General features: G+C 41.8%; 2 protein-coding genes across 3 annotated transcripts; both read left to right on the plus strand.

Moving 5' to 3' along the window:
- The first annotated feature begins 473 nt into the window (after positions 1 to 473).
- Positions 474 to 15,144, plus strand: LOC308197278 (nucleolar RNA helicase 2-like). 2 transcript variants are annotated; one of them, XM_080597506.1, is made up of 15 exons: positions 474 to 658; positions 1,241 to 1,507; positions 2,767 to 2,842; positions 3,535 to 3,713; positions 5,028 to 5,145; positions 5,849 to 6,034; positions 6,583 to 6,728; positions 7,708 to 7,857; positions 9,631 to 9,792; positions 10,550 to 10,669; positions 11,475 to 11,548; positions 11,745 to 11,904; positions 12,179 to 12,313; positions 13,703 to 13,747; positions 14,593 to 15,144. In XM_080597506.1, exons 1-15 carry the CDS (start codon positions 554 to 556, stop codon positions 14,785 to 14,787), a joined length of 2,118 nt encoding a protein of 705 aa, XP_080453632.1. In that variant the 5' UTR covers positions 474 to 553; the 3' UTR covers positions 14,788 to 15,144. The 2 variants fall into 2 exon arrangements, with proteins under 2 accessions (XP_080453632.1, XP_080453633.1); XM_080597507.1 differs by having other exon boundaries at positions 480 to 658; positions 1,244 to 1,507.
- A 117-nt stretch (positions 15,145 to 15,261) lies between these two features.
- Positions 15,262 to 26,970, plus strand: LOC308197276 (nucleolar RNA helicase 2-like). The gene is made up of 15 exons (XM_080597504.1): positions 15,262 to 15,639; positions 15,823 to 16,101; positions 17,536 to 17,611; positions 18,616 to 18,794; positions 19,926 to 20,043; positions 20,605 to 20,790; positions 21,766 to 21,911; positions 22,192 to 22,341; positions 22,728 to 22,889; positions 23,437 to 23,556; positions 24,043 to 24,116; positions 24,837 to 24,996; positions 25,801 to 25,935; positions 26,197 to 26,241; positions 26,706 to 26,970. Exons 1-15 carry the CDS (start codon positions 15,277 to 15,279, stop codon positions 26,883 to 26,885), a joined length of 2,373 nt encoding a protein of 790 aa, XP_080453630.1. The 5' UTR covers positions 15,262 to 15,276; the 3' UTR covers positions 26,886 to 26,970.
- Positions 26,971 to 26,989: the final 19 nt, after the last annotated feature.

Raw genomic sequence — 26,989 nt, forward strand, 5'->3', positions numbered from 1 at the left:
GTTTTGGGGATAAATCACGGCAGTCCTCCTAGGCTTGCTTGTGCGTGGTTTTATGTGGTACACAGGACTTAAGTCTTTGAGACTCCTCCTGATTTCTTATTCCTGCTTTCTTCCTGTATCTAAAGGCAGGCTGCGCTGCTTTCAGCCTGCACGGTCTTTTATCGACCTTGAACCCACAGGAGACTCATTTTGAGGAAATATCCCTGGCTGCGAGGTGGAGCACAAACCTCCTCATCCGGCAGGAGCTCTGCCTTTTTTTTTTATTTTTTTTTTTATTTTTTCCTCTCACACAATCCCTCCCCCCCCGCGGCGGAGCTGGGTAGGGCAGGAGCACTCCCAAAATGGCGGCCGCCTCACGATCGAGGTGCGGCGCACGGTCATTGGCTGGGGCTGTCGGGAGCTGTCCCGAGGCACGCCGGGAGTTGTAGTCCGCGGGGCGGGGCGGCAGGCGGTTGGCTGCCGCCGGCCGGGACGGCGGGCGGCTTCCGGGGCGGGGCGCGTTCCTGTCACGGCGGCGGCGGGGAGCGGCGGCGAGGCGCGGAGCAGAGCGGCGATGCCCGAGGCCACCCGGCTGTGCGCCGGCAGCGGGGCTGAGGCGGGCTCCGAGAGCCCCATGGAGAGCGAGGCGGCCACGGGCAACGGCCGGCGGCGGCGCAAGGTACCGGGGAGCGGCTCCGGGGGGGTTCCGCAGCCGGTGCGGCCGGGCCGGGCCGGGCCGGGCCGGGCCGGGCCGGGCCGGGCCGGGCCTTCCCCACCCCTCAGCCCTCCGGTGCCGGCGGCGGCCTTAGGCCGGGCCCCGCCGCCGTTCTCCGAGCCGGGGCCGAGCCCCGCGCTCCCCTGGGCCGTGCCGGCCACGTGCGCGGCGGCGTGGCCTCGGCCAGGCCCCCGGGAGGCCTCGGGGCCACCCCTCAGCCGGGCCCTGCCGCCCCCGCCGGGGCACCGAGGCTTGGCCCGGCCGGAGCAGCCGCCCGGGGGGGCTCCCGGGTCCTCCTAAGCCCCCTCGGCCACAGCGCCGCGTGTGCCGCGGTCGGGAAGCCGGCTCCCGGCGGCACATGCGCGGAGGGGGCGGGATTTGGGATTTTTTCTTTTTTTATGGGAGGGTTTTGGCGAGTTACGCGAGCCCCCGGGGGAGCGGCCGGTTGTGAGCCGGCTCGTTTGTGAGCCGTCTCTTCGTGCTGCCTCGGTTCCCCGCGGCTCGGGTGATGCGCGGGTTGGTACTCACGGGAGTGTCGTTCCCCAGAAGGAGAAGAAAGAAAAGAAAGCCAAGCGGCGCGACAAGGCTCGGAAGAGGAAATCGCAGACAGATGAGAGCGAGCAGTCGGAGGATGAGCTCGATTCGCCGAAAGTCAAGAAAGCAAAGAGCAGAGAGAAGCAAAACGGTGATGCCGGAGGAGATAGCCCGGAGAACGCCAGGTTATCTTCCCTCACCCTTAAATCTGCCCACAAAAAGCGGCCCCGTAATTCCAGCGAAACATCAAGTGGGGACTGTGACAGCGACCAAGAGCAGGTAAAAGTAATAACTGATTTACCAACAGTTATCAGGTCAGCTTTCAACTCCTGTGCTACAACAAGATTAAATTTAGAACACGTTATTTCTTTTTTTTTTCCTTTCCTCCTCCTCTCTCAATCAATGGGAAGTCTGCTGTAAACTTTCAAGTTGCTTGGCCTGTCGTTGCTGTCGGTTATTTGCAAAAGTTCTAAATTCTGAAAGTGCTGAAGTTCCAGATCAGCGCGCCATGGTTTCCTCACTTCAGTAGTCCAGTGCTGTTGTAGCTGTTAGCAGCTGTTGGTGAGCTGCAGCAAGAGGGTACTTTAATGTGATTCAGCATTGTTAGATGTGACTGTCATGGCCAGAAATACATTTTAATTGACTTATTTTTGATAGTATGGGTATTTCTTGGGTAAAGCAACATTTATTTTTTTAGCTCGTTGAAAAAGAAGGATTAAATGTTAATTTGTTTCTATCTATGATCTTGCTAAATATCACTTTGTAAGGTGTTGTTTCTTAGCGTAATACAGTGTATCATCGGACCAGTTCTGTAAGTATTTTTAAGCCTTCCTGGGGTAATATTTTTATCTGACTATTTCTGTTTGATTTCTGTCTTTTTAAAATTGCTTGACATAATTCACTTTTTTTGTTGGGGGAAATATTTTCATTCCTAGGATTTGTTTTTAAGTCTATTTAGCCATGTTGTTTACTGTTGCTTGCGTTTTTTTCTGTGATGATTGATGCTTCACAAAGCACCCAGCATTGGCATGGGTAGTTTTTTTTTCAGCACACTTAACGTTTTAGTCAGTGTGCTGCGACAGTGTATATTGAAGTGATGCACTAGTAAGTAGGCGAATTTGATGATCTGCCCCAATTTGTTGCTCTTTTGGGGATCAATTGGTGTACATGTAAATCACTGTGCTGTGTTAGTTGGGAAGTAGGAAGTTGGCTAGCGAGCTGTATTACAACCTACTCTGCTTGGCTGTCAGTAATTGCTTAAAATATAATCTTAAAATGTAATTAAAAGCTATTGGAGTTAATTTATATATTTTCCATTATTATACCATTATATTTGAAACTGCCTTAATTTAAATTACAGATCACTTTCGTCTAACTGAAATACGATAGTAAGCAAGTAAAACAAAGAAGGCTGTGATATTGTTACCAAAAAATTGACCTTTGTCTACGACACCAGTGTGCATGCCCATATCCTAAACTTTCTGATGGTCATCTGATACTCACATGTAAAGTTACTTGAATTCTTGTTTACCCAACAGGAGATGACTGAAGAGCAGAAGGAGGGTGCTTTCTCTAATTTCCCTATTTCCAAAGTGACTGTTGAGCTTCTTCAAGGTAAGTTTCTTGGCATGATGTGGTCACAGGAAGTAAATGATCTGTCATGTGTTTTTACACTTAATATGCTCAGTGAGCTTTGGGGTGGGCTTTACTTGTGTGTATGCAAGCACCGATGTTACACAGAAAGCGTATTGAATGCCGACTTTAAATACATTTTTGAGCACAGAGAAGTCTGTGTTCAGTTTTGCCTGGTTCAGTCATTACAGTGGAACTTGAAATAACAGATACAAGTTCAAAAAACGTTGAGAAATTTTTGGTTAAAAGTTCTATCATTGCAAGTAAAAGAAAATCAGATATATTTAGCATCTCTGACATGAGTTGTATGACTTAATATGAGATTGAGAGAAGAATTGATTTTGACTAGCATTTTATTTGAAGATAAGAAATTTTTGTAGCCAGGAGGGGAGCGTTACATGAATAAAATCATGGTGTTTAAAGACTTCTATTAAAGGCTAGTAACTTCTTCTGTCCCAGCTAGCTCTCTCTGGTGTATGCAGGGGAGATTAAGAGAGGCAGTCTTAGGGTGCTCGTTAAAAATGGCTCTGTGGTTACGCGAAGCAGTGGAGGTGATGATATAGTCCTGACTTACTGTAGAGTTGTTGGATATTCTGCTTGGGATGACCTCTGAAATGTACATGAGAAGGCTTTAAATGTGATTGTGCTGAGGAAGTCTGTTCACATTGTCACAGCTCGAGGAGTGACGTACCTGTTCCCCGTTCAAGTGAAGACCTTCCACCCAGTGTTTTCTGGGAAAGATGTAATTGCTCAAGCACGAACTGGAACAGGGAAAACATTCTCTTTTGCTATTCCCTTAATTGAAAAGCTTCAGGCAGACTCACAGGAAAGAAAAAGAGGCCGTTCACCAAAGGTAACTTAGAATGCTGGTTTTGCTTTTGTCTTCTGTCCAAGTGATTCAGAGTGTTAGCCCACTGGAAAAGTTCTTCACGTTTGTGCAGGGATAAGCTAGCACAGATTCTTAGCAACCTTTGAAAGATTCTTTGAAAGTTATGTTCACTGGGGCTTTATCTGCATCCTGTTATGCCTCATGCCCTCTAATCAAGATTAAAGAGCACAGTAGCTCTATCTACTCGACAATTCTTTTTTCTGCTTACAGAGAGAAAAAACTAGAGGGGTTCACTGCGTCTCTAGGTAATTTTGGCCAGCTGTCTTACCTGTTTGGGCCCACTGGTCACTGGGTGATTTTTTTTCTCCCAAGTTAGAACAAAATAACGACTTTTTTTTGATCAATAAAAGCTGTCTGCTTTAAGCATGTTTTTTTTAAGCACATAAAGAGCAGGAGATTTTAAAAATAGACTTATTTTTTAAGTAGGACCACCACCAGATGTTAAAAATCCTGCTCCAGAGAATGCAGATTGATTATGAGCTGTCTGCATTCTTCTCAGAAATATGTTTATTTTACCAAATTCTCATGATACCTTCCAAAACTAGAAAGGCCAACACCTATCCTCATTTTGTAGTGGAATTTATTTTTGTCAGCCTAATTCGTCTTGTCACCCATCTCAGGCTACCTGAAGTTTACTCCAAAATTACTACTAGCTCTTTTATCTGCATCTGGCCATCGTGTTGGCTGTCTGACTGGGAATGCTGACTTAAGATTCGGTGCAGTCTTGCAGAGAAGGAAAAACTTTCATCAAGGGAGTTAGGAATATCAGAAGAGAAAAGATTTCAGGCCTTAATCCAGCCTAGTGCACTTCTTACTTTTTTATAACGTGTGTCAATGATGAAAGATATAACAGGACAAGGATTTTAAAGGTCCTTCTGTCAAGACTCTGTTGCCAGGTTTGAGAACAGTATCAAAAAAAAAAAAGCTAAAAAGCTTAACCAACTTGTTCAGTCTTGTACTGACACAATATATGCACATGTAGAAGACGATCTGTAGCTGATCTGATGTGTTCAAAAGCTGAAGTTAAAATTTAAGTACCTCCTGTCTATCTCATTTAAAAAAAAAAAACTCCTACATGAGTATGTGCTGAAGGAGGTTAATAATGTCATGAGAAACTTAAGTAGTGTGTTTCCCTAATCTTTGCCTAGATAACTTTTAAACCTTTTTTTTGTTATTTTTAATGGTATAGTGGTTGGACCTAAGCTGGTGGGTAAAAGTCTAATGTATTTTGGTAGAAACCATGTTGAGAGAACGTCTGTTTGTCATCCTTCTGTCTAGGTACTGGTTCTTGCTCCAACAAGAGAGCTGGCAAACCAGGTTGCCAAAGATTTCAAGGACATAACGAGAAAGCTCACAGTAGCTTGTTTTTATGGAGGAACTCCATATAATGGACAGAGTAAGTGACACATGGCTAGTAATTGAAATGTCAATTGACTAGCGTGTTTAAGAAGCGCGCTCAGGTCTTACCAAATGCAACCTTTAGCTCAAGCTCTGGGGGGCAATCGTGGGGTATTCGGTGAGTGGCTCAGAATATCTCTTTATGGTGGGAAATAACTATAGCTCTCAGTTACAGTCTTAATGTTCCTTGTCTACCGACGTACTTTTAACCAAGGTTACTATATCATGTGTATAGAGAGTCAATATATACACATATATTGTGTGTATAGGATGTCATTAGGGATAACTTTTTTTTTCCAACAGAACTTTGTGGAAAAAATGTATTGAATAATTCAGATAGTCAGAAGTGTTTTTTTCTTAATCTGGTTAACTTAGTCAGACGACTTGGAAAGATCTAACTGTTTCCCAAGCATGTTCAAACAAGCTCTTTGCTACGTAATTTAAGTCACGAGGAGAAGGAAGAGAGATGATGAATCTCTTTTTTTCCTTCAGGAAGAGCAGCAGAACTTCTGTCTTACCAATTTTTTTATTTTCCCCGGTTTTCTCCTCCTCTTCATCACTTGTTATGTTTGTTAGGAAAGTACATATGAGTGGTTTAAGAAGCTGTTGTTTCATTATTACTTGGCTACCAAGTCTCTCTAATGTATAGAATGCTCGTTAGTCCACTGTTAACTCCTCTTCTGCTCTTTCCTGTTTATCAGTTGATCTCATTAGAAGTGGAATCGACATTTTGGTTGGGACACCTGGTCGAATCAAAGACCATCTTCAGAATGGCAAGCTAGACCTTAGCAAGGTGAAACACGTTGTCCTTGATGAAGTTGACCAGATGCTGGACATGGGATTTGCTGAGCAAGTGGAAGACATTTTACGAGTTGCGTACAAGAAAGGTAATCTCAATATTTAAACAAATAGTAGGACATACAAGGAGTCTTTTGGTCTGCTAAAATCGAAGAATGTTTTTCTGAAAGTTGTAATGTGGCTTTATTTAGAAAAGACTGAATAGTGTATTCGAAGAAACGTACCATGAATGTAGTATGTGAGGAAGTGTTGTGTAACTGGGAATCATTCATAGGACCTTTGGAAAGCTTAAAATCCAGTACCTAGGAGCCTGATAACTTTCTCTGACACCTCTATAGAAGTTTTACTTGGACTTTTTCCAGTTTAAAGGAATTAGAAGCTTTTTACCCTTTTAATCGCTTGAAAAGAGACTGTATTTTTGTTCAAAGTAACCTTTTTCTCTAATCTTGAAAATACTTTTAATTTCAAGAGTATTTTTCCCTGGTGTAAGTAATGCATGAAATGAAAAAAAGATTTTCCTTCTATATTTTAGATAATGAAATTTGACCTTATATTTGTAGTAAGTGTGTAATGAACTAGTATGCATCCGTAAAATGAAAAGATATAAAGGTTGTGAAATGTTTTTCTGTGTTTTAAGATTCTGAAGACAATCCCCAGACGCTACTGTTTTCTGCAACTTGCCCACATTGGGTGTATGATGTGGCTAAGAAATACATGAAGTCTAAATATGAGCAGATTGACCTAATTGGGAAAAGAACTCAGAAGGCTGCTACAACAGTAGAAGTGAGTAACCTGTCTAATGTCAATGTTTTCAGGCCTCATCCCTTTCCCTTTTTTGACACAAATGGTCATCTGTTGACATAAATGGTGCCATCTAAGGTACTTTATCAGGGGTGATGTTGAAAGTTTGTTTTTAGAATGAATTTTTAGGCGTAGGACACAATACAGCTACTCAAACTTGCTAGGTTTAGAAACTCATGGCACCTAGTAACCTTATAGACATCTAGAGCAGAGTGACAATTCAGTTATCAGTTACGTTGATTTTCAGAGAGAAATTCAGTGTGTCTAAATCTCTCTGAGTTGTGAGCTAAAGGCATGCATTAACATCAGCCTGGCTCCTTTAAATTATTACAGGCATCAGTCACATTCTGGTATTCTGTACACAGGAGGCTTTTTCAGATTTCCTGGGGTATCACAGCTTGCTAGGCCTTTGCTTGCTGTGTGGTGAATACCATGGCAAGGAATACAAGGTGTACGTTAGAAGCCTGAATTAATTCTCTATACCTGATAAAGGTGTTTTGTTTAGGTGTAGGGTACCTCTTAACAGATACTCTGATGAATCAGTTGGGCACATCATAATTGTAATGGCAGTTTTCAAAGAACGTTAATCTTGAGCTCAAAAGAAGCTTGTAATGCAGTGTTTTCATTTTATCTGACGTATGATTGTAGCTAATATAACTTTGATAAAATCCTGCACCTCTAGCTGTTCTCTAGAGACACAGTTTATAATCACCAGTTTTTTTCCTTGCTTTAAAAAAGTGATCTGTGGACTGTCATTTTTTCTTTTTACTGTAATTATTTCACTTAATGTTAGACTGATCGTGTTGTACATGTAAGGGCCATAGGGATTTTGCATGTTCCGGGAACGTTTTGCCCATCAAGAAACTGTATAACTTTAGTATTTCTGCATTTTCAAATTTCAAATGCTTTAAAGAATCTTGTGGGTTTTGTGTAAGCTAAAAACTGGAATTCTTTTCCACAGCATTTGGCTATAGCGTGCCACTGGTCTCAGAGAGCTGCAGTTATTGGAGATGTCATTCAGGTCTACAGTGGCAGCCTTGGGAGGACCATTGTATTTTGTGAGACCAAAAAGGATGCAAACGAACTGGCTCTGAATGCTTCAATCAAACAGGTATTTCATCATTTGTATTAGGTAACACAGATAGATCGACCCTGTATTGGTATTAGACCTAGGCTGAGTAAGTTTTGGAGAGACTTTGAAAGTGAATGATGTGGGCTTTTGCAGGTGGTCAGATTGTTTCAAAATTACAAAACCTTAAAACAAACAAATGGTTGGAAGTTCTCAGCATTATAGTTTTCAGGACTAGGCTGCTCTAACAGACACTGGACTACAAAGGATTCTTTTTTCTTAAGAAAAAACATCTTTTCATTGATGTTAAATGAAGCAGCTGTGAGCTATTTTGTTTTTCTTTAGAGAGAACTGTCTCTCTTGGATTAAAACATGGTAACAAACTTGAAGAGCTGCTAGGATGACAGGTCATGGTACTGGAATAGCAGTTACTGAGCTAGGATGCTGATGTTAATTAGTGTAGTCAGGGGGCCCCAGTTAGGGTTTAGAGCAGTAGTACACCAGAGGCTCTATCTGTGTCTCATTAAGGTATTTATTAGCTGTTACGAAGAGTTTAAAGATGTATGCGCAGGAAGAATTCAATCTGCCGTGTCCTGTGAGTGAGCTTTAGTTTATTCCTGAGGTTTGTGGTGCAGAACACTAGAGCACACTAGCACTGGTGGAAAATAACCCGCTGATGTAGTGGTGCAATGTTTATATGTTGTGGCACTGGCACTGCATGCTCCTTTTTGATGGTGGTATCACAGCAACTACTTCTTCTCTGTGTGGTTTCACTAGGGAGATGGGTTAACTTATGTCTAGAAAAGCTGTGGAGTATTATATTCCTAGGGAAAGCAGAATCTTTTTCATCTGCCACAACTGTGTTCAGGAGTGTTTCTCCCACACCCCTAGATGACCTCACTAACAGGTAAACCTGAGCGTGGAGCCTTATCCTGCGTTACTGGTGGTGTTAGTGATATCAAATCTTGCATAGGCAATGCAGAGCTCTGATCTTGGCAGGTAAGAGAGGAAATTATTAGATGTTTCTGGTTTTGCATATTGATGCTCACTAACAGAATACATGCCTCTTCCATTTGTGGGGTGACATTAATCTAAAACTGTGAAGAAGTTTTTGAATTCTGTGGTGTCTGTAGGATTGTTTTAGTATTTTTGTTGCTGTTTTTTTAAATCACTGTTTACATGAGGAAAGTATGGAAATCAACTATGGGCAAGAGGTGAAAGGAAGTGGAAGAAAAAATGATTTCTGTATGTTTTAGTCTTTACACTTGTTATTGCTGTGATACAGAAGAACTTTCAGAATGTTTAGATAAAAACACCCTACAGTTTATTTTTTTAAGGAGTACTTATGTTTTAATCCCTTAATTTGTAGTGGGGGAAATTAATATACTGAGGGATTAAAAAGCAACATCATTTTGGAAAACATACCTAAAGAAATACTGTGGAAGGCCTGAGAACATTATTGGAAATGGCTTGCTTTTAAACAGCTACGCCTTGCATAGAGGATGTGGGTGGAAAGCTGGGGCATAGTTATTTTCATAGGTCACAGTAGTTAGAGGTGGAGGCGTAAGATATATGTTGCTGTTGTGTTTTCCTACCTTTGTTAAAGGTATTTGAGGTACCTGAGTAAGAAGCACCGAGGAAGTATTGTGAGACATCTAAAGTATAAACTGGCAGTTTAGTTCTTCTGTATCTTGCTATACAGTGAGTACTGTATACCAAGATACTGTAACCAAAAGTGACCATGAAAGGGAGAACTGTTTTGAATTTTGGTACAGTCTTATAATAATACTGTTTTTTTTTTTTTTTTTTTTTCAGGATTGCCAGTCTTTGCATGGTGACATTCCTCAGAAGCAAAGGGAGATCACGCTGAAAGGTTTTAGAAACGGTGCCTTTAAAGTTCTGGTTGCAACCAATGTAGCTGCCCGTGGTTTAGATATCCCTGAAGTTGACCTGGTTGTACAAAGTTCACCACCAAAGGTAAGTTGGGTGTCTCGTTGTAATAATGATATATAGTCCTGTTTTCAAATAGTAAATGTTGTCAAGTGATGGTGTTCACCACAGAGTTTATGAGCATTGCGTTTGAGGGTAAGGAATGTCCTGATATACAAAAGTAGTTTATTTGAGGATTTTTCAGTGTGCATCAGTCCCTAGAATATGTAAAGATGGTTCTTAAAATGCTGCCTTTTAAGGCTGTATGAAGCGTCTCACTGCAAGGCTGTATATGGTAGTTGCAAATCTGGAAACAGTGAACAGTGGGGAAAAAAAAAAAGCTTTTTGTCTTGCAAGAATGATTAACGTAGGGGCACGTGAGGAGGAGACCCCAGCAGTGAGAACATTGGCTGAAGTTAAGAGTTACAAGAAATGAGCTAATATTTCAGTGAATTCACTATTAATATCTCAATAACCATGCTCTTAAGTTGATATGTAGGACAGGGAATGGAATTGTTAGAGGTGTACACACTTAAAATGTTTTCTCGTGTTCTCCGTGGTAATGACAAAACAAGACCTAGTTGAGCCATGCTCGTGATTCTGGCTTTCCGACCATGCTCTTTAGAGATTTATGGGAAAGCTTACTCTTCTGACTTAAGTGATAAAATGGTTTTTAATTTAATCCTCATTTGTAATTACTGTGCATTGTTCAGGCTTAATGGTAATGACTTCTAAATTATATGAAGGCAATGAGTTGATTAAATTGCAGTGAATGAGATAAGTCATAAGACTATTTATTTTGAAGGATGTGGAGTCCTATATCCATCGTTCTGGACGCACAGGTCGAGCTGGCCGGACTGGGATATGTATCTGTTTTTATCAACGAAAAGAAGAAAATCAGTTAAGATATGTGGAACAAAAAGCGGTAAACCATAGTTTTTTTTCTGTTCACAAGCACCCAAATGCAATGTGTTAAGGCAGCATGTAAAATCCTCATGTCATGTTTTGTTTGTGTAGCTCAATGACAGAGTACAACATCTAAAGCATCCCGTTGAGGTTCAGTTACCTTGCAGAGTTTGGCTAGGTTGTAGGCTGCTGTGGAGCAGGCACTGCACTGCAGTTTTACTTGCCCACGCTTTTACAGGAAATGCCGTAAGATTGTACCCGTGGAAATGAGAAGGGGAGGCTGGGGAGAAAGCTAGCAGGTTTTCCATTTAGTGTTCACCCTGGTTTATGTGATCAATAATTTTCCGATGTGCAGCTTTATCGATAACTGTTACTTCCCAGCACTGTTCCATACGATAGTTTTCTCACTGATTAAGTATTCAGTTAAGATGAGATGGTTTCGTCACAGGCATGTAAAACTTAGGCTTTCCTTTAGAAAGGCAACATAACTCATACTTTAATTTTAGTCTGATTTACTTGGATTTATAATTCTGTTTAGAATTTGTAGACCTTCGTTTTTGCTGGAAAATATCAAAATGGTCTATTCACTTCCATTTAAGGCCAGTAGATTATTTAAACTGACCTGGTACATAAATGTTTTTTGTGTTACCCATTTTCCTGTAATTGTAACCTTGTAATTTTTACTAACAAAGTAGGGTTTTGAAAAAGCACAAGAGAAAATTAAGATTTAAATGTTTTTTTCATTGGAGTCCAACACTGTTTCTTTAAAACTGAATTATTTATAGTTTGCAACTTTCATCTGTATTTTGCTTTATGAATTTCAGGGCATTGCATTCAAGCGTGTTGGTGTTCCTACTGCAACAGATATAATAAAGGCTTCCAGCAAAGATGCTATCAGGTAACTCAAGCTTTATTTTATCTTCCTATCTTTCTAGTTCAAAAGGGCTGTTTTGCATTGTTCATTGCCATTTCTCATCACTATTAATTAAAGTCCTGGACTGCCATTTCTATTTATGCTCCAAAGCTAAGTAGATACCTCTGTATATAATTTTTTTCTCCTTGACTAGCAATTTTTTTTGTTTGGTTTTGTTTAGATGTCTGGATTCTGTTCCTCAAAGCGCTATTGATTATTTCAAAGAATCTGCTCAGTTGCTAATACAAGAAAAGGGACCAGTTAATGCTCTAGCTGCAGCTCTAGCACATATTTCAGGTGCTACTTCCATTGAACAGCGCTCCCTGCTGAACTCTGATGCTGTAAGTATATATAGCTTAATGTTTGTCCTGAATTTGAAGAAAAAATGAAACAACTACAAAAATACCTCTATTTTTTTAAATAATTATTTGTCTCCTCATTCTCCTTATGGGAACTAAGAATATAGGGACTATAAATATGCATGTTCGCCTGTAACGGGAGCCATTTGAAAATGTAGTTTATAGACTGTAAATTAGCAGGTTTCTCATGTCTGATAGATGAGCTAAAGCGTATTCCTCTGACTGAATGGAACATGCCCAATTTCTTACTCTTTAGGGATTTGTTACAATGATACTGCGCTGCTCTGAAGAAATAAACAATATGAGCTATGCTTGGCGGAGACTACGAGAACAGCTTGGTGATGACGTTGATAGAAAGGTGAACAGAATGTGTTTCATCAAGGGAAGAATGGTAAGCTTTTTTTTTTCTTTGTATTTCTGCTACTGTAAGAAAGTTATGGTGGAGTGGATAGTTGGGCTTTTCTTCCCTCATTCCAGACTCTGATAAAGACATGATCCTCTGACAGAGGAATGGGCCTCTATCTTATTTAGTGGTCACCTCAGCAGCTTAGGGCTCTGCTCCCCTGATACGTTAAGGAGGTAGGATAGTTCAGTATAACTGTGCATGTCCAGAGAGATATAGCAGTACACGTAAAAGGTACAAATTGTGTTGCTATGTAACAGAAGCATAAAGATTGATATGAAAGGAAGCTGACTGTGTGCATTTTGGAAGTACCAGAAGGGGGGAGAGATGTAAAAATGGCAGGTGTTGGCAGTATCTAGTTCAGCAAATCATCAAAATCCTAGCACATCTATATGCCAGTACTGAGGATACCCAGACATGATAAACTAGAAAGCCTGAAACAAGAGGCAACCTACACTTAAGCAACAGTTTTAAAATTATTTAAAAAATAAAAGAAAAATCTTAGGTACTGTGTGTATTCTCTTTTACATTACATCTTTTTGTAAAAGTTAACCTGCATGTCTTGACTTACGAATTTCATACAGGTTTCCTATACAGGAATTTCATAAGGTTTCCTGGCAGGACGCTTAATTTTAAATTTGACCTTGAGGGGACAGTTCTTAATTCCAGTGAATTATTTTACTATCTCTGTCTGAGTTTTTTTTTTTGATGTATTTAGTTTTTTGATGTATTTTTGATGCGTACTTAGTATTCAATGCTGTCTTAATGTACGGAACACGATCTACGGATGGCTTTTTCTACCTGAGTTGTAATTGTTGATAGTCAAATTGCTCCTTCAGACAAAGAATTGCTTTTTAACATATGAATTATGGATTGTACTTAACCTGTATGTACTTAAATCTGTATGTAGTTTATTGTACTTAACCTGTAATATAGTTTTAACTTCAGGAGATCTTTAGTCTGAACCTAAATGTTCAATGTACTGGATGTATACAATTCATAGCATAGAAAAAACTTATGATTGGAAAGAATTTACAAAATGAGTAATGCAGAAGCTAATGGACCACAGTTCGGAGTGGAGAGGGTGATAAGCTTGTTAAAGAACAAAATCCATGAAGTACTGGCTATGCAGAGGAAAAATGTTATATATCTGAGAAAAACATTAAGGAATTACAAGTATTGGTGTTTTGTGAAACACCGATGTAACTCTTTCAATGTTCAAAGGTTTTGAAGCAATCTTAAGTCAACATAAAAATAACTTGGAAATGTAAAACTTTGGTTTAATACGTAGGTCTGTAGGTTCTGTTATACTTCCTTTTAGTTGCAATCGATTCAAAGGCTAGATTTGTATCCACTGAAATTATTTTCTCTTTGTAGGGTGTTTGCTTTGATATTCCTGTGGCAGACCAAAAGGAAATAGAGGTACGTACTTCACTGGAGTTTCTGGTAACAGCAGACTGTAGATGAAACTGGCTAGGTTAGGCTGAAAATGTTATCTAGCTTGTATCCTGCCTTTTCTAGTGGCCAAAAGGGCTGGTCATAAAGGAACAGAGTAACAGAACAAATAGTGTCCTTTTCCTAAACTATTCCCGTCTACAAAAATCTGTAGCTTGAAACATTTCCACTGAAACGAATGGTGGTATGAACAATCTACCCCTTCTTATTGCTGCTGAATTGCTCTTTGTAGGCAACATGTTTCGCTTAAAGATCCCTTTTTTTCATTCTGCCCCCTGCTTTTCACCCAGATTTTTCTCCCCAGAAAAGTGAATTTGAGATCAGGTTTTTGTCTGGCAGAGTTAGCATTTCCATGCCAAAATTCCCTGGACTTCCTGTCTTTCCTTCAGGTATTGTGGAGATCCCTCAGTGCATCTCCATATCCTCGTGCCACAGCATTTGTTCCTAAAACAATTTTTAATTCTGGATTAGAGGGGGGATCATGGATGGGAGGGTGGGGACTGTTGAATCAGTAATAATTATAGTGGTATTCCTAATAAGTGAAAGGCGGGGAAAGAGTTTGCTGGTAAGGGCTGCTCTGTAAATCTCTAAAGTGGGTTTTGATTCTGTTGTATAGTATCTGAGGCGTAGTCAGATATTTATAGCTTTTACGCTTAAAGTTTTGAAACTAGTACTGACAAACAAACTTGAATACCCTGTATTTGCTAACAGATTTTTCCTTGCTTTCCAATTGAGCAAATATAACAATTAGGAAATACACTGTATTTGTATTTATGGAATATAACTTGACATATGTGACTTCGTTGCAATAGGGAAAATGGGAAGACTCAAAACAGTGCCGTTTGTGTGTGGCGAATGAATTACCTGAGTTAGAAGAAACGCAGCGAGGAGGAGGAAATGGCAGAAGCTTCTCTAGCTCCAGGAGTGGGCGGCGGGGCGGCTCTGGAAGAAACAGATTCAGAAGCAGAGGCCAGAAGCGGAGTTACGATAGAGCCTTTGATCGTTAACTTCGACAATCCCAAAATGGAACTGCAGTATTTTATAATATGTTAAAATAGGCTGTTCCTGGGTGTTTGTACCACTTTGAGAAATATGTCATTCAGTTCTTTTCTTCAGTACTACTTTGGTCATAAACAAGATCATGTGCGTTTTTGGGGAAAAAGAAGAAAATGCAGGTGTTGTTTCCTTTCTTTCTCATTTGCCATTTCAGCTGTGTGTAACACCTAAATCTGTATTCCAGAGTACGGCTGTTGCATTCAAACCTCTAGCCTGGCTCACTGTATAATGTATAGATCTTAACTGCTGGCCAAACCTGTACATTTTCCGAAAAAAAAGAAGTAAAAAATAAAATATTATTTTACGAATTCATATTGTCTGTTGGTTTTACGGTAGAAATTGGAGTAGTCTGAGGGAAAGCGTGCTTAATTACGCCCTTATACCCGTCCCGGCGGGCGGTGCGGGCGGAAGGGGCGGGCAGCGCCGGGCGCTGGGGCTGCATGGGCGGCGTGTGGGGCCGCGCTGCCCGCCTCGGCTTCCCCGCAGCCTCCCGGGCGGCGGCTCCGAGCTGCGGCCGGCGGCGGGGGCTGTGCTGGGCGGCCGCGGCCCGGCCGGGCCCGCTGCTGCTGCTGGCGGCGGCGCTGCCCCGCGGCCCGGCCGCCCGGGGCTGGGCGCCTCCCTTCCTGCGCGTCGGGGCGGGGCGCGGCTCCTGGTGCTGCCCCGCTGGAGCCCGATCCAGCGCCGAGCTGTGCGGGGAGCTCCCCGCCGCCATGCCCGCCGCCGGCCCCGCAGCCAGCCCCGGAGAGCCGCAGGCGCCTGCGGACGCCGAGCCGCTCCGCCGCGGCCGCAGGAGGAAGGCGAAGGTAGGAGAGGGAGGGAAGGAGGGAGCGGGGCTGCCCGCACGTGGCGCCCCGGGGCGGCCATTTTGTGCAGCCCGGCCTGAGGGGGGGCGCTGAGGGTTGAAGGGGGGCGCTGAGGGCTTATGGAGGGCACTGAGGGCAGAGGGGACGTCACTCGTTCGACCGACGGCTGATTTCCCTCCTCAGGATGAGAGCACAGAGAAGAAGCCGAAGCGCCGGGAGAAGCTGAAGCGCCGTGGCAAGGCTGAGGGCGAGCAGGCTCAGCTTGAGGAGAGCGGGCTGGGCGATGGCGACCTGCAGCCCCCCCTGCCCAAGAAGGCGAAGAAGCAGCAGAAAAGCAACGGTGTGGCTGAGGAGAGCGGCACCATGGGGCTGGGAAAGTCGTCCTCGGCTTTAAGTGATGGCGAGGCAGCTCAGAGCGCGTCCAACGATGTGGTGGATGGAGAGCACGACGGTGACTCAGAGGTAGTAACTGCCCGCAGAGCCCTTGTCTCACCTAGTCGGTGTCCTGGTGGTAACGGGCTGGCTTAATAACATGTGCTGGGTGCCATGTGGAGACATGGTGTGTGAGGCCTGTAGGAGCTGCTGCCATAGGTAGCATTTCCTGCTGCTCCCCTCAGACTCAGAGCAGCGGCTTTAGGGAGCCCCTAGCGTGATGCACCCAGCTCTGGTGGGTGAGTAAGGTGCAGCAGTGCATGGACCAGCACGTGGCAGCTCTTTGCATGTCGTGCGTTCCTCCTCGTGGCAAACGCTAAGCTGTTTGGAGCCTCCGGCAGCGGAGGAGACTCGCTAGCAGGAAGCAGCTTGCATATGTTGGCTTGTCTTCGTGTAGCAACTCATTCTGTGTCCTACAGCACAAGGGTTTCTTCCTGATTACACAAGCGGATCCCATCTGAGAAATGTGCACTGCTTTGTGCTGTGATGGCATTTTCTCTCTGGAAGGCTCTGTGAAGAAGTATTTGGCAGGGAGTCGGAAAAGGACGGTTATCTAATTCCCTCTCCTTGAGATCTCCTTGCCCAGATTTGGGGCATGTGGAGCCCCTTGGCCCTGTACGCACGTGTGAGTGGGCACTGCAGCTTGCCACCCTCTGTATGGGTCTTTCAACATGTAGTTTTCTCTCTCGTGTTTAAGATGGAAAAATTAATCCAGGGTGCTTTTTGTACATAACTATAATGATGTCATCTCTCTGCTCTTTGAAGCAGAAACTGAATAATGAGCTTTAGGTAACTATCTAATGGTATGCAGAGTTAAGAAGCTGTTTGTGTGGTGTACCAAGGAGATTTGGTTTACTGGGAAGTTTCTGCTTAACATAGTAAATTCTGATACCAAATACATTTTGCTCACAAAAAGTTTCCTGATTATTATTTCAGTGGAGCCAGTTGAGACTGATAGCAAGTAGTTTCTCTTTTGTGACTTGCTGAGCATATCTGTATGATGTGATGGGTCACTGATACACCGAAGGAGTGTTCGTTCCCATTATTTTGCCATGGGACTTTAAAATATGGTGCAGGTGTATCTGAATTAAGGATGAGATGACAGTATAGATGGTTTTGAACATGTTGCAGGTAACGATCAGGAAGGTTTGGCTGCACGGAGTTCATGCTGATTTAAAAACCCGATTTGCTTGTATGAATTCCTTGTACCCTGTGACTGGTGCAGCCTGTGTCACCTTGTCTTCTAATACAGGATGGCTGGATTTGAGTTGCCTGCTTTACAGTGATGACATTTGTGTTTGTGAAGTACCTGCGTCTCAAGGGCTTTCATTTCTTTTATTTAGAAAGGAGGTAGCTGGTACAATTGTGCCAATAAAGCAAATACACAGCTTTTCTTGTGTGGATATGTAGGTTATGCTATTTGATCGTATTTCAGGACTAATAAGTTTTCTTTTATCCTTTTAGGAGCTGACAGAGGAAGCAAGAGAAGGTGCCTTCTCTAATTTTCCTCTTTCCAAAAACACCATCAACCTTCTCAAAGGTTAGTTAATGTGGCAAAAAAAAAATCTGTAAATGTTTGTTAGGATTGTGCTCTGATATCCTTATGAGCAGAGAATGAAGCTTAAATCATCTTGTGTTTATTATGCAGTAAGGATACGCACCCCAGCAGTCACTGTAGGTTCAAAGAACCTGCTGTTAATAGTAGTCTGCTAAAGTTTTTTTGGTTCAATTTCAAGTGTACTTATTTCAAGGTAGAGTTATTCTTTGACAGCATGGTTATTACTGCATATACATTTTATAGACAGTTTTTTTTTTCTTATTAGCATCATTTGATTTACTGTGCGTCTTCAATGCTCCTATCTGTTCTCTGTAATATCAGTTCTTAAATAAGCGTAGTGTAGTTTTGTATTCGAGGGCTTTTTGGCTTCTGTGAAAAGATTGTCTCTGATCTCATACTTTTGGGCATTTTCATCTGTCCTTTAGATTAGCTTTCCTGTGGAAGTAAGCGCCGTATAATTCTTACTGTTTTCTGGGAAGTTGTATAGTTCTTGTTCCCCAGACAAAATTATTGTTGTTGCCTTACATTTTCCTTACTCAGAAGTGTCACTGGGGTGCATTGTTTCGCTTCCATTCTGCAAAATGTCTCTGAATTTTTAGAATGTTTTCTTAAAACAAACAGCTTCATCTCGTCCCCTGCCTTCAAAGCCAAGCTACAACAAAATCTTGGTCTGTATCACAAAAAAAAAACATTAATACATACATTTTTCCCTTGGTGTCTTGCTCCAAATGTCGCAAAGAAAGCTTATTTCATTGTGACTGCTCACCTTTGCATTTGGGGGTGGAATACTTCTTGATCTAGAGTAGGAGTGAAAACAAACAGGTGCATGTGTATTTCTTCTAACTTGGTACCTCCCGTGGCGTGCAGGATTTGACAGGATGTGTCTTACATACTCAGGCTAGTTCTGTGTGAGGGCTCGTAATTGTTAGTCCAGTTTGCAGCAGATTCAGCAGTACTTAACAAAATCTCTTTGGATTACCTTGCAGCTCGAGGTGTAACGTACCTGTTCCCTGTGCAAGCGAAGACTTTTCAGCCCATATATGATGGCAAAGACCTAATTGCTCAAGCTCGGACGGGAACCGGGAAAACCTTTTCTTTTGCTATTCCGCTGACTGAAAAACTTCAGAGTGTCACGCAAGATGAGAGAAGAGGACGTTCACCAAAAGTAACTTACCACTTAAGGGTTAACACCAAAACCTTTGAGTAGGGCATTTTTCAAAAGTGATTTTGTAAATGCTTTGTGGACTTGTTTTTCATTTATTTGTGTTCCTAATACTGAACACTTTCCTCAGAACAGGAGCTACAGTGTGGCTAAGGTTTTGTAGCATCTCAGTGATAAAACGTTTCATATTTGAGGTTCCTTACAATGTCCAGACTCCTGTCTTCAGGAATTTGGTGTGTGGCTTTGCGGTTCAGTCCCCTGCCTCTATAGTGGTTGTGTCAGCTGGACTCTTCAGAACTCAGTGAGGTTGTTTCTTACTGTAAATTTAGTGGTGATAATTTTATTTTTCCCCCGTGTCTGGAGATGCAACTGAGTGGATTCAAGGGGTATTTATGTTTTTACTTGAGCATGAAATTGAATCGATAACCAGATATCTGTAACCAGATACCCTATTCCCACACAAATAAGATGCGTGTATTTATCTCGTGACTGAAAAGCTGTGACAGTCTACAGATCCATTGCCTATTTCATCTTCTACTTTATTTTAAAGATGATGTTGATGTAAGATTTGAAATACTAATGTCTGAAAGATTTCTAGGAATGAATGAAATCATTTATCACTTTGTTCTTAAAAGGAAAGATACTGGAGGAGGGCAGGTAGATGGAGAAGGAGGGTACGTGGCTGGAGTATTTCATGCTGTGTATCATAGCAGATCTTGCTATGCCAGATTGTTCAGTGACTCTTTTTGTCCTTTCACATTGAACCGTGCCATCGTTGCCTTCAGTAATGTTAACGAAGTGTCTGTTTTATCTGGTGTTAAGAAAAAAACATCACCATTCTACATCTTGGTTATCTTGTAACACTTTCCGTTGTTTTCTCTTGATGGCATTGAGGCTGTGATGTGAAGTTCCAGGTGCAGAAAATGTTACTGGGGTGTTAGGGAGCTGTGGCACCTCGCAACAAGTGTAGCATAAAAAGCAGATTACAAACTGGCAAGAGTTGGAGGGCAACAGGCAAAAAATCAGAGCAGTTCTGCAGCGTGGTTTCCCTGTCTGACGTGAAGTAAATCCTGTTCTCCTTGCGCCCTCTCCCAAGCACAGCTGTATTTTTGTATTTTCTTTCTCTTTCTCCAGGTGTTGGTTCTTGTTCCAACAAGGGAACTGGCCATTCAGGTAGCCAGAGACTTCAAGAATCTCACAAAGAAACTGTCAGTGGCTTGTTTTTATGGAGGAACTCCATATAAAGCACAGTGTAAGTAAATGCTAAAACTCATCGGTGGGAGTTGTCTTCCTCCAAACGTATTTCATGAGTAAAACTGGCTTTTTTCCCTGTCAGAGTTTCACTTCAGGCAGCCATGACATTGCTATTAAAGGATTTACACAGCCTGAGTTGAATTATTTCCAATAAATCATCATTAAAAAAATGATTATAGGTCTGCAAGTGTCTAATCCTCCTTATTACTTCTTTATTGTGGATTTGTTTATGTTGTAAGTGGACATACACTAGGACTGGATGACTCTCCAAGGACTGTATGTGCAGATGGCTCTATAAATTTCCATAGTCAGAAGTGAAAGAAATAAATAATTTAGCTAAAAAAAAAAGGCAAACTTTTTTTTTTCTTTGATAAAGCTGTGGAGGTTTCTAATGCCATCATATGGCAATAATGCCACAGTGCTTTTATTCAGAGACAAATACTGCAGGAAAGTGCAGCTTTTTGATTCTAAGGTTAGAAGTTTTGCTATTTATTGGTGGCTTTTTAGCTTTTGTCTCCGTATTCTGACACAGTTGTTGTTTTTGTCTTTTTTCTTGCAGTTGATCTCCTTAAAATTGGCATTGATATTCTAGTGGGAACTCCTGGGCGGATCAAAGACCACATTGAGAATAGCAAGCTGGACCTTTCCAATGTGAAGCATGTTGTTTTAGATGAAGTTGATCACATGTTAGACATGGGCTTTGCTGAGCAAGTAGAAGAAATCTTAGGATTTGCATATAAAAAAGGTAAATGCTGATACTGGGAAAAGAATAGGGGACAATGTAGGAAACACAATTATATTATTCTGAAAACTGGCGGTGCCCCACCAGTTGAATCCTTTGTGTGATGTTAGTATAAAAGCCCAGAGAAAATGATAAGATTCGGAGCAAGGTGTCAGACGGCTGATGGGCTGGAATGGCATCTTTGGGAGGAAAGAGGGAAAAAAGGAGGGGAGGGGGTAAGGGAGGAACAAAAAACACTGATGTTTTAGGTTTTGCTCCAAGCCCTAATTTTCCTCATTCTGAAAGAGATGTCTGGGTTTAGGGTTAGTTGATCCTTGTGCTGACAGCCAGGGAGTACAAGTAATCTCCTAAAAAAGGAAATATGTATAGATTTTAGAAGAGTTGTAATTCATCCTTTAAAGCTTTCTTCGCAACTGGAAAGTAAATTGCAGGGAATAATAAAGCATTCTTTTGCAATGTGTGTTTCTACCTGTCTGATCCTGTGGAGCTATGGAGGTAGGTTAAACTTTTTGAAGATACCACTTGTTAAACTGCTCTTACGAGGAGTCGTCTATCTGGTTTTATATTTTTTCCCATGATTTGCAGTGTCCTTTTTAGCCCACTGTTCTCCCTTTGTATGTAGCCCTACTGTCCACAACTAGTAAGTATTGGAACACTGGGCAAAGAGGGACTGAGTTTTTCAGGTAAGAGAGGGACTTCAGGCATGGTCCAAACTATTTTAGCTGAAGATCTGGATGAGTCTTGCATTTCTTTTAGGTGAGGTGAAGGACTCAGCTTAGTCAAGTTCAAATTACTGTCATCTTGCCTTTGGTTTCTAAAGGGCTTTAAAAATATTTTAATCTCTTCTAAGATTTATTGTTGTAGTTGACTTACTGCACATGTAAATTTCTCAATTTGAGAGAATTCAATTGATTTTTTTAATCAGATCTCAAGTTTGAGTCTGCTATGATGACTGAAATTGGTGGTCTTTCCTGCCAGGTTCTGAGAACAAACCTCAGACGCTGCTGTTCTCTGCAACTTGTCCACGCTGGGTATATGACGTTGCAAAGAAATACATGAAAGACGAATATGAACAGGTAGACCTGATTGGCAAGAAGACCCAGAGGACTGCCACCACTGTGGAAGTGAGTGAGTCTGGTGCAGAGCAGTATGGGTCCTGAGAGCATGTGGCCTGGGTGAGATGGGTTCTGCAGTGACTTTCCAAAGTGGAAAGTGGGGGGTGTGGAATGACTTTTCCCTTGATTGACACATGAGTTTTTAAAGCAAAGATTTCACTTAGGACAGTACTTGGCAATTTAAAAAATAAAGTACAGACATACTACAATTGAATTAATTGTGTCTGTCTTGTGCATGGCTAAGATTTAACTCTTAAGATTTGACTTATCATGCTTCTTTCCCAAACAGCACTTGGCTATACAGTGTCGCTCGTCTCAGAGAGCAGAAGTCCTTGGGGATATCATTCAAGTCTACAGTGGAAGCCGTGGGCGAACTATCATCTTCTGTGAGACCAAAAAGGAGGCAAACGAGTTGGCTTTGAATTCTTCTCTCAAACAGGTACTGGGATCAACAGAAAGCAGCAGTTACAGATACTCAGGGATTGAACGACCTGAAATAAATACGAGGTTGGAACCGCGTGGATGGAGTTGTTTCTGTGTTTTTAAGATGTCTGAAATCCAGGTCGAAAAGTAGAGCTGTGCATTTAAGATACACTTGTGGCTGTAATTATGTGATTATTACTTTGGCTTTAAAATCATGCAGGACCAGATCAGTGCAAAATATGCAGCTAATGCTGAACAACCAGGAAATACTGTCTCTCTTCCCAGGGGTGGGAAGGCATGTTTTGCCCAGTATTTGAAAAATGTCATATACAAAATATCTTTAGATGTTGCAGGCTAGACTTCCTCAATAAATGACATCTTAACGGTTTGTATCACTGACAGGATGCCCAGTCGTTGCATGGTGACATTCCACAGAAACAGAGGGAAATTACCTTAAAGGGCTTTAGAAATGGTGTGTTTGAAGTTCTGATTGCAACCAATGTAGCTGCCCGTGGTTTGGATATTCCTGAAGTTGACCTGGTTATACAGTGCTCACCACCAAAAGTAAGTCATTAGGGGAAAAAGAAATTGCCTTGTTTGTTTGTTTGTTTTCTTGTGGCAGAATAGTGGGCAATTCCTTTTTTTTTGCCATATGTATGTTCTGATTCACCAGTGAAGTGGATTTTTTTACATGCAGCCCTACAATTTTCTAGTTAAGCTTTTATATTTGAGCTCTGATTAAAGTAAAAGCTAGGCTTTTCTGTTACTCTGCAAAGTCTTATGGTAGCTTTTGACATTGTTTCAGTATTTCTGAATCCCTTCTGAACACCTTTAGATGGAGTTTTGTAACAATACTAAAATAGTCCTATAGCCTTTTTCTTTTGAAACTCCATTGGAGCTTTTTACTTTTAAAAATGTGTATCAATAGTATTTGTTAAATCCAAGGTATAGTATCTCCAGTGGTTAGCATGTAAATACGAGTTCGGGTACAGAAATGTATCATTCCTTAGGCTTCCGAATTAAAATTTAACTTCAGTTCTCTCTTATAATTTATAAATGTTGGTGGTTTAAATTATACAAGTTTTTTTCATGTTAATCTGAATTTCCGAAGGATGTTGATTCCTACATCCATCGTTCTGGACGCACGGGTCGAGCTGGCCGGACTGGGATCTGTATTTGTTTCTATCAGAGAAGAGAAGAAGACCTTCTGAAACAGGTTGAGCAGAAAGCGGTGAGTTCTGCTTTAGACTTCTTAATGAAATGATTCGGGTCCTAAGAAGACAGTGGTACTCTTGGACTTTGTAACCATGGGCTGCTTAGGGCTGCATGAGGCCAGCATGGGTGTGGATAGGCCTAAAATGCTGGTATTTGTTAAGTGTTGATAAATGATTTTGTATCAGCTTATTCTAATGTCTCATGAGTTTTCCCATGCTGGCAGTACTCTGTTACTGGCAGGAGGCAGACAGTGACAGGAATGCATGAATGAGACCATGCCTTTTGTTACAATCTGCTTGTAAATTGGTGGAAAGTAGCTCCGGATTAACCAAGGCAGTGACTTCAAATCTTTCTTCTAGCTTGAGATATACCTTTTTTTAAGTAAAGACTGTTGTTGCTATAAACAACAAATGAAAGAGGTCCTAGTAATGTGACTCAGGTAGGGTTGAACCGGTGGAGTGCTGAAAATACCTTTAACTGCAATTTGTTTTCTTGATTTCAGGGGATTATGTTTAAGCGGATAGGTGTTCCCTCTGCTACAGATATAATTAAAGCGTCAAGTAATGATGCCAAAAAGTAAGTTTTTCTGCCTGTTCTTAAAAGACATCTGGGGTTCATGCCAGCAGCAATGCTGGTAATGCAGTTTTAAGGAACAGACGTGTATGTGAGCGTGTCTTTCCCTGTGTCATAAAAGTCAGCTGCTTGCATGTGGACACTGACTAGTTTTCTTAAGATGATATCAATAAACCTGTGTGCTTGAATGTCAGCCTTTTCATAGAACATAATCTTCTGTTAAATCCTTGCTGAAATTGACCTGTGTTTAGAACATCAGTAATCTATCATCCTGTGTTTTTCAGTGTCAACGTATTGCCAAGGGTTGTGCTTTTTATTCCATGCAGCTCTGTTTACACTTGCTGCATGATTGGTGGAAATTTCATTGACAGATCTTTGTCATTAGTGAGATGATTGGCATGGTGTTGGGTTCACCTTGTACTTAAAAGTGGTGGGAAGTGCTGGTGTACCAAAAACAGCATTGGAGAAGTAACTGTTCTCAGTTTCCCAGCTTATTCTTATTCCTTCTCCCAGAACTAACCAAACTGATCAGCTTTCCCTGAGAGCAGAAAGTGCCTTGCTCCAGCCCAGCAGTGGCATTGTAGTGGTTTGTTCCTCTTGTGAAGTAAACACAAGGGATCCTCGGATCTGCTAGCAACACTTCCTTGTGGATTCTTGGCTATGGCCTTAAGAATACTGATATTTCAGAACCTTTCCTTACTTTTTTTTTTATCAATGCCCTAGGTGTATAGAGGCCATTCCTCCTTTTGCAATAGACTACTTCAGACAGTCGGCTCGAGAGCTCATAGCGGAAAAAGGAGCGGTTGATGCCCTGGCAGCAGCTCTAGCCCATATTTCTGGAGCATCTTCCATACAGCAGCGCTCGTTTCTCAACTCAACTGCGGTAAATAGCATTATACCTGCATTAATAAGAGTGAATAAACAGATCACTTGAGTCCAGTGCAACTGTGGCATTTTCTCGTAAGGCTCTTTCAGTAGGGTTTCTTACAGCTGTTATCCCCTTCTGGTTTGCTTCTTGTTCCTTAACTGAACTCAGCTCTTACTGGCACACTGCAAGCAGTGAGAGAAACGTGAGATCAGTTAGTAAATTTTCATGTAATGAGACTTAAAAGAATTGCTCTAGAGATCTAAGTAACAGAAGACTTTGATGATATAAAAGAACTTAATGAAATGTCACAGGCTGATATATTGGTTCTTGCTGTTGAAGTTTTCCTTTCTCAGGAGGCATCTTGCATTTCTGCATATTTCAAGCAGATCTAACGTGCAATTACCTGATAGCAAAGAAATCCTGACAGGTGAAAAGTACAGTCCTTCTTTTTCCTGATGTATTTGGGGAGAACTTGGCCCAGTTTATTGTGTAGTAATACTGTTTTGGAAATAGCATGTGACTGGACTGTACTCCTTGTATCATTTTTTAACCCTTTTGCAGCTGTAACTTTATTTATTGAATAAACGTCTCTGCTTCTGTCTAAAATACGGAAATGCTATTGCCCTTTCACATCAATGGGCACTCCTAGGTTAAATAGATGCCTTTAGCTTCTTAAGAGGCTTTTAGTTGCTTTACTTCTGGGAAACTGCTCCCTTAGGATTCTCTTAGGTTCTTGCATAGTTCATTATAGTTAGTGGGTTACAGGCTGTCCAACGAAATGTATTTACAAATGTATTTCTTTGTTTGTTTCTTCTGAAGGGCTTTGTGACCATGGTGTTAAAGTGCTCGATTGAAATGCGTACCATGAGTTACGCCTGGAGAGGGCTAAAAGAACAGCTTGGTGAAGAAGTAGATGACAAAATATCTGCAATGCGCTTCCTTAAGGGGAAGATGGTAAGTTATAACCCATCCTTTGGGAAGGAGGGATGGTGGTGGTGGTCGTCCATGTGTGTGTCTGTACATGGGCCAATTTCTACAGGGGTTGGGACAGTACCAGGATAAAAATGTACCAGTATAGAAATGAAGTATAATGGAATACCACTATAGAAATATTTGTATCTTAGTTGCATGTGCTGCCTATCTGGAGTTTTGCTGTCTTGGTTATATTTCTGGAAAGCAAATGCCTTATTTTTTAATTATTTTTTTCTTCTATAGGGGGTGTGCTTTGATATCCCTGTTAACGAACTGAATCACATACAGGTATGTTGTTTTTGAAACCTCCAGGGTTAATGAAGTTAAACATTTGGTGACTGTCATACATAGGATTGAATATTGGGTGGTTTAGGAAGATCAGGTTTATGATTTAACAAGGACATTGCACGGAGGGATTACAATGAGAAGATACTCATTTCAGTTCTCATCTTATAACCTGATTTTTATTAAACACAGTCATATGTTTTTGGCTGCTCTGAGTTTTGATCTTTCTGGGGTATTGGAGAGTAGCAGCACTTAAAAGAGTTTACTGTGGACTTCACTTCTTCTTGTTCCTTTGTCGCTCTGTATGGAGATGATTTGGGAAGACCGAGGTTGATGCTTGTCCCTGTGGGGCTCTGCAGAGCTGTTTTGGCATGGCTGGGCCTTGCTTGGAGGTGCCGGTGCATTTGGTGCGGGCACGCCATTGGGCTGGCAGTGGCGGGTGTGACATGGTGCTGCTGTGTTTGCAGGAGCGGTGGCAGGACACCCGGCGCTGGCAGCTGACGGTGGCGAAGGAGCTGCCCGAGCTGGAGGAGCTGCCCCAGGAGGCGAGCCGGGCACCCGCCAGGTTCGGGGACGGCGGTTTCAAGCGCAACGGCAAGTTTAACAGTGGGAGCTGGGGACAGCGCTTCAACAAGTCGTCCAGTTAATCTCCGCCACAGCTATGGGACTGAGCTGGTTTTTACCAAAAACTTAAAAAAAAAAAAAAAAAGTAAAAAAAAGAATAATAATAAATGTGGCGCTTCTGCGTGTG

This window comes from Anser brachyrhynchus (genome assembly GCF_964034855.1).
Source record: "Anser brachyrhynchus genome assembly, chromosome: 6".
Classification (NCBI taxonomy): Eukaryota; Metazoa; Chordata; class Aves; order Anseriformes; family Anatidae; genus Anser; species Anser brachyrhynchus.

Bases quoted from the DNA above. Each gene is read 5' to 3' on its own strand.
- LOC308197276 (XM_080597504.1), top strand. From the start codon at position 15,277: ATGGGCGGCGTGTGGGGCCGCGCTGCCCGCCTCGGCTTCCCCGCAGCC. The intron at 18,795-19,925 runs GTAACTTACCAC...CTCTTTCTCCAG, and splicing joins GAAGAGGACGTTCACCAAAA to GTGTTGGTTCTTGTTCCAAC. The intron at 22,890-23,436 runs GTAAGTCATTAG...GAATTTCCGAAG, and splicing joins TACAGTGCTCACCACCAAAA to GATGTTGATTCCTACATCCA.
- LOC308197278 (XM_080597506.1), top strand. From the start codon at position 554: ATGCCCGAGGCCACCCGGCTGTGCGCCGGCAGCGGGGCTGAGGCGGGC. The intron at 659-1,240 runs GTACCGGGGAGC...GTCGTTCCCCAG, and splicing joins ACGGCCGGCGGCGGCGCAAG to AAGGAGAAGAAAGAAAAGAA. The intron at 1,508-2,766 runs GTAAAAGTAATA...TTTACCCAACAG, and splicing joins GTGACAGCGACCAAGAGCAG to GAGATGACTGAAGAGCAGAA.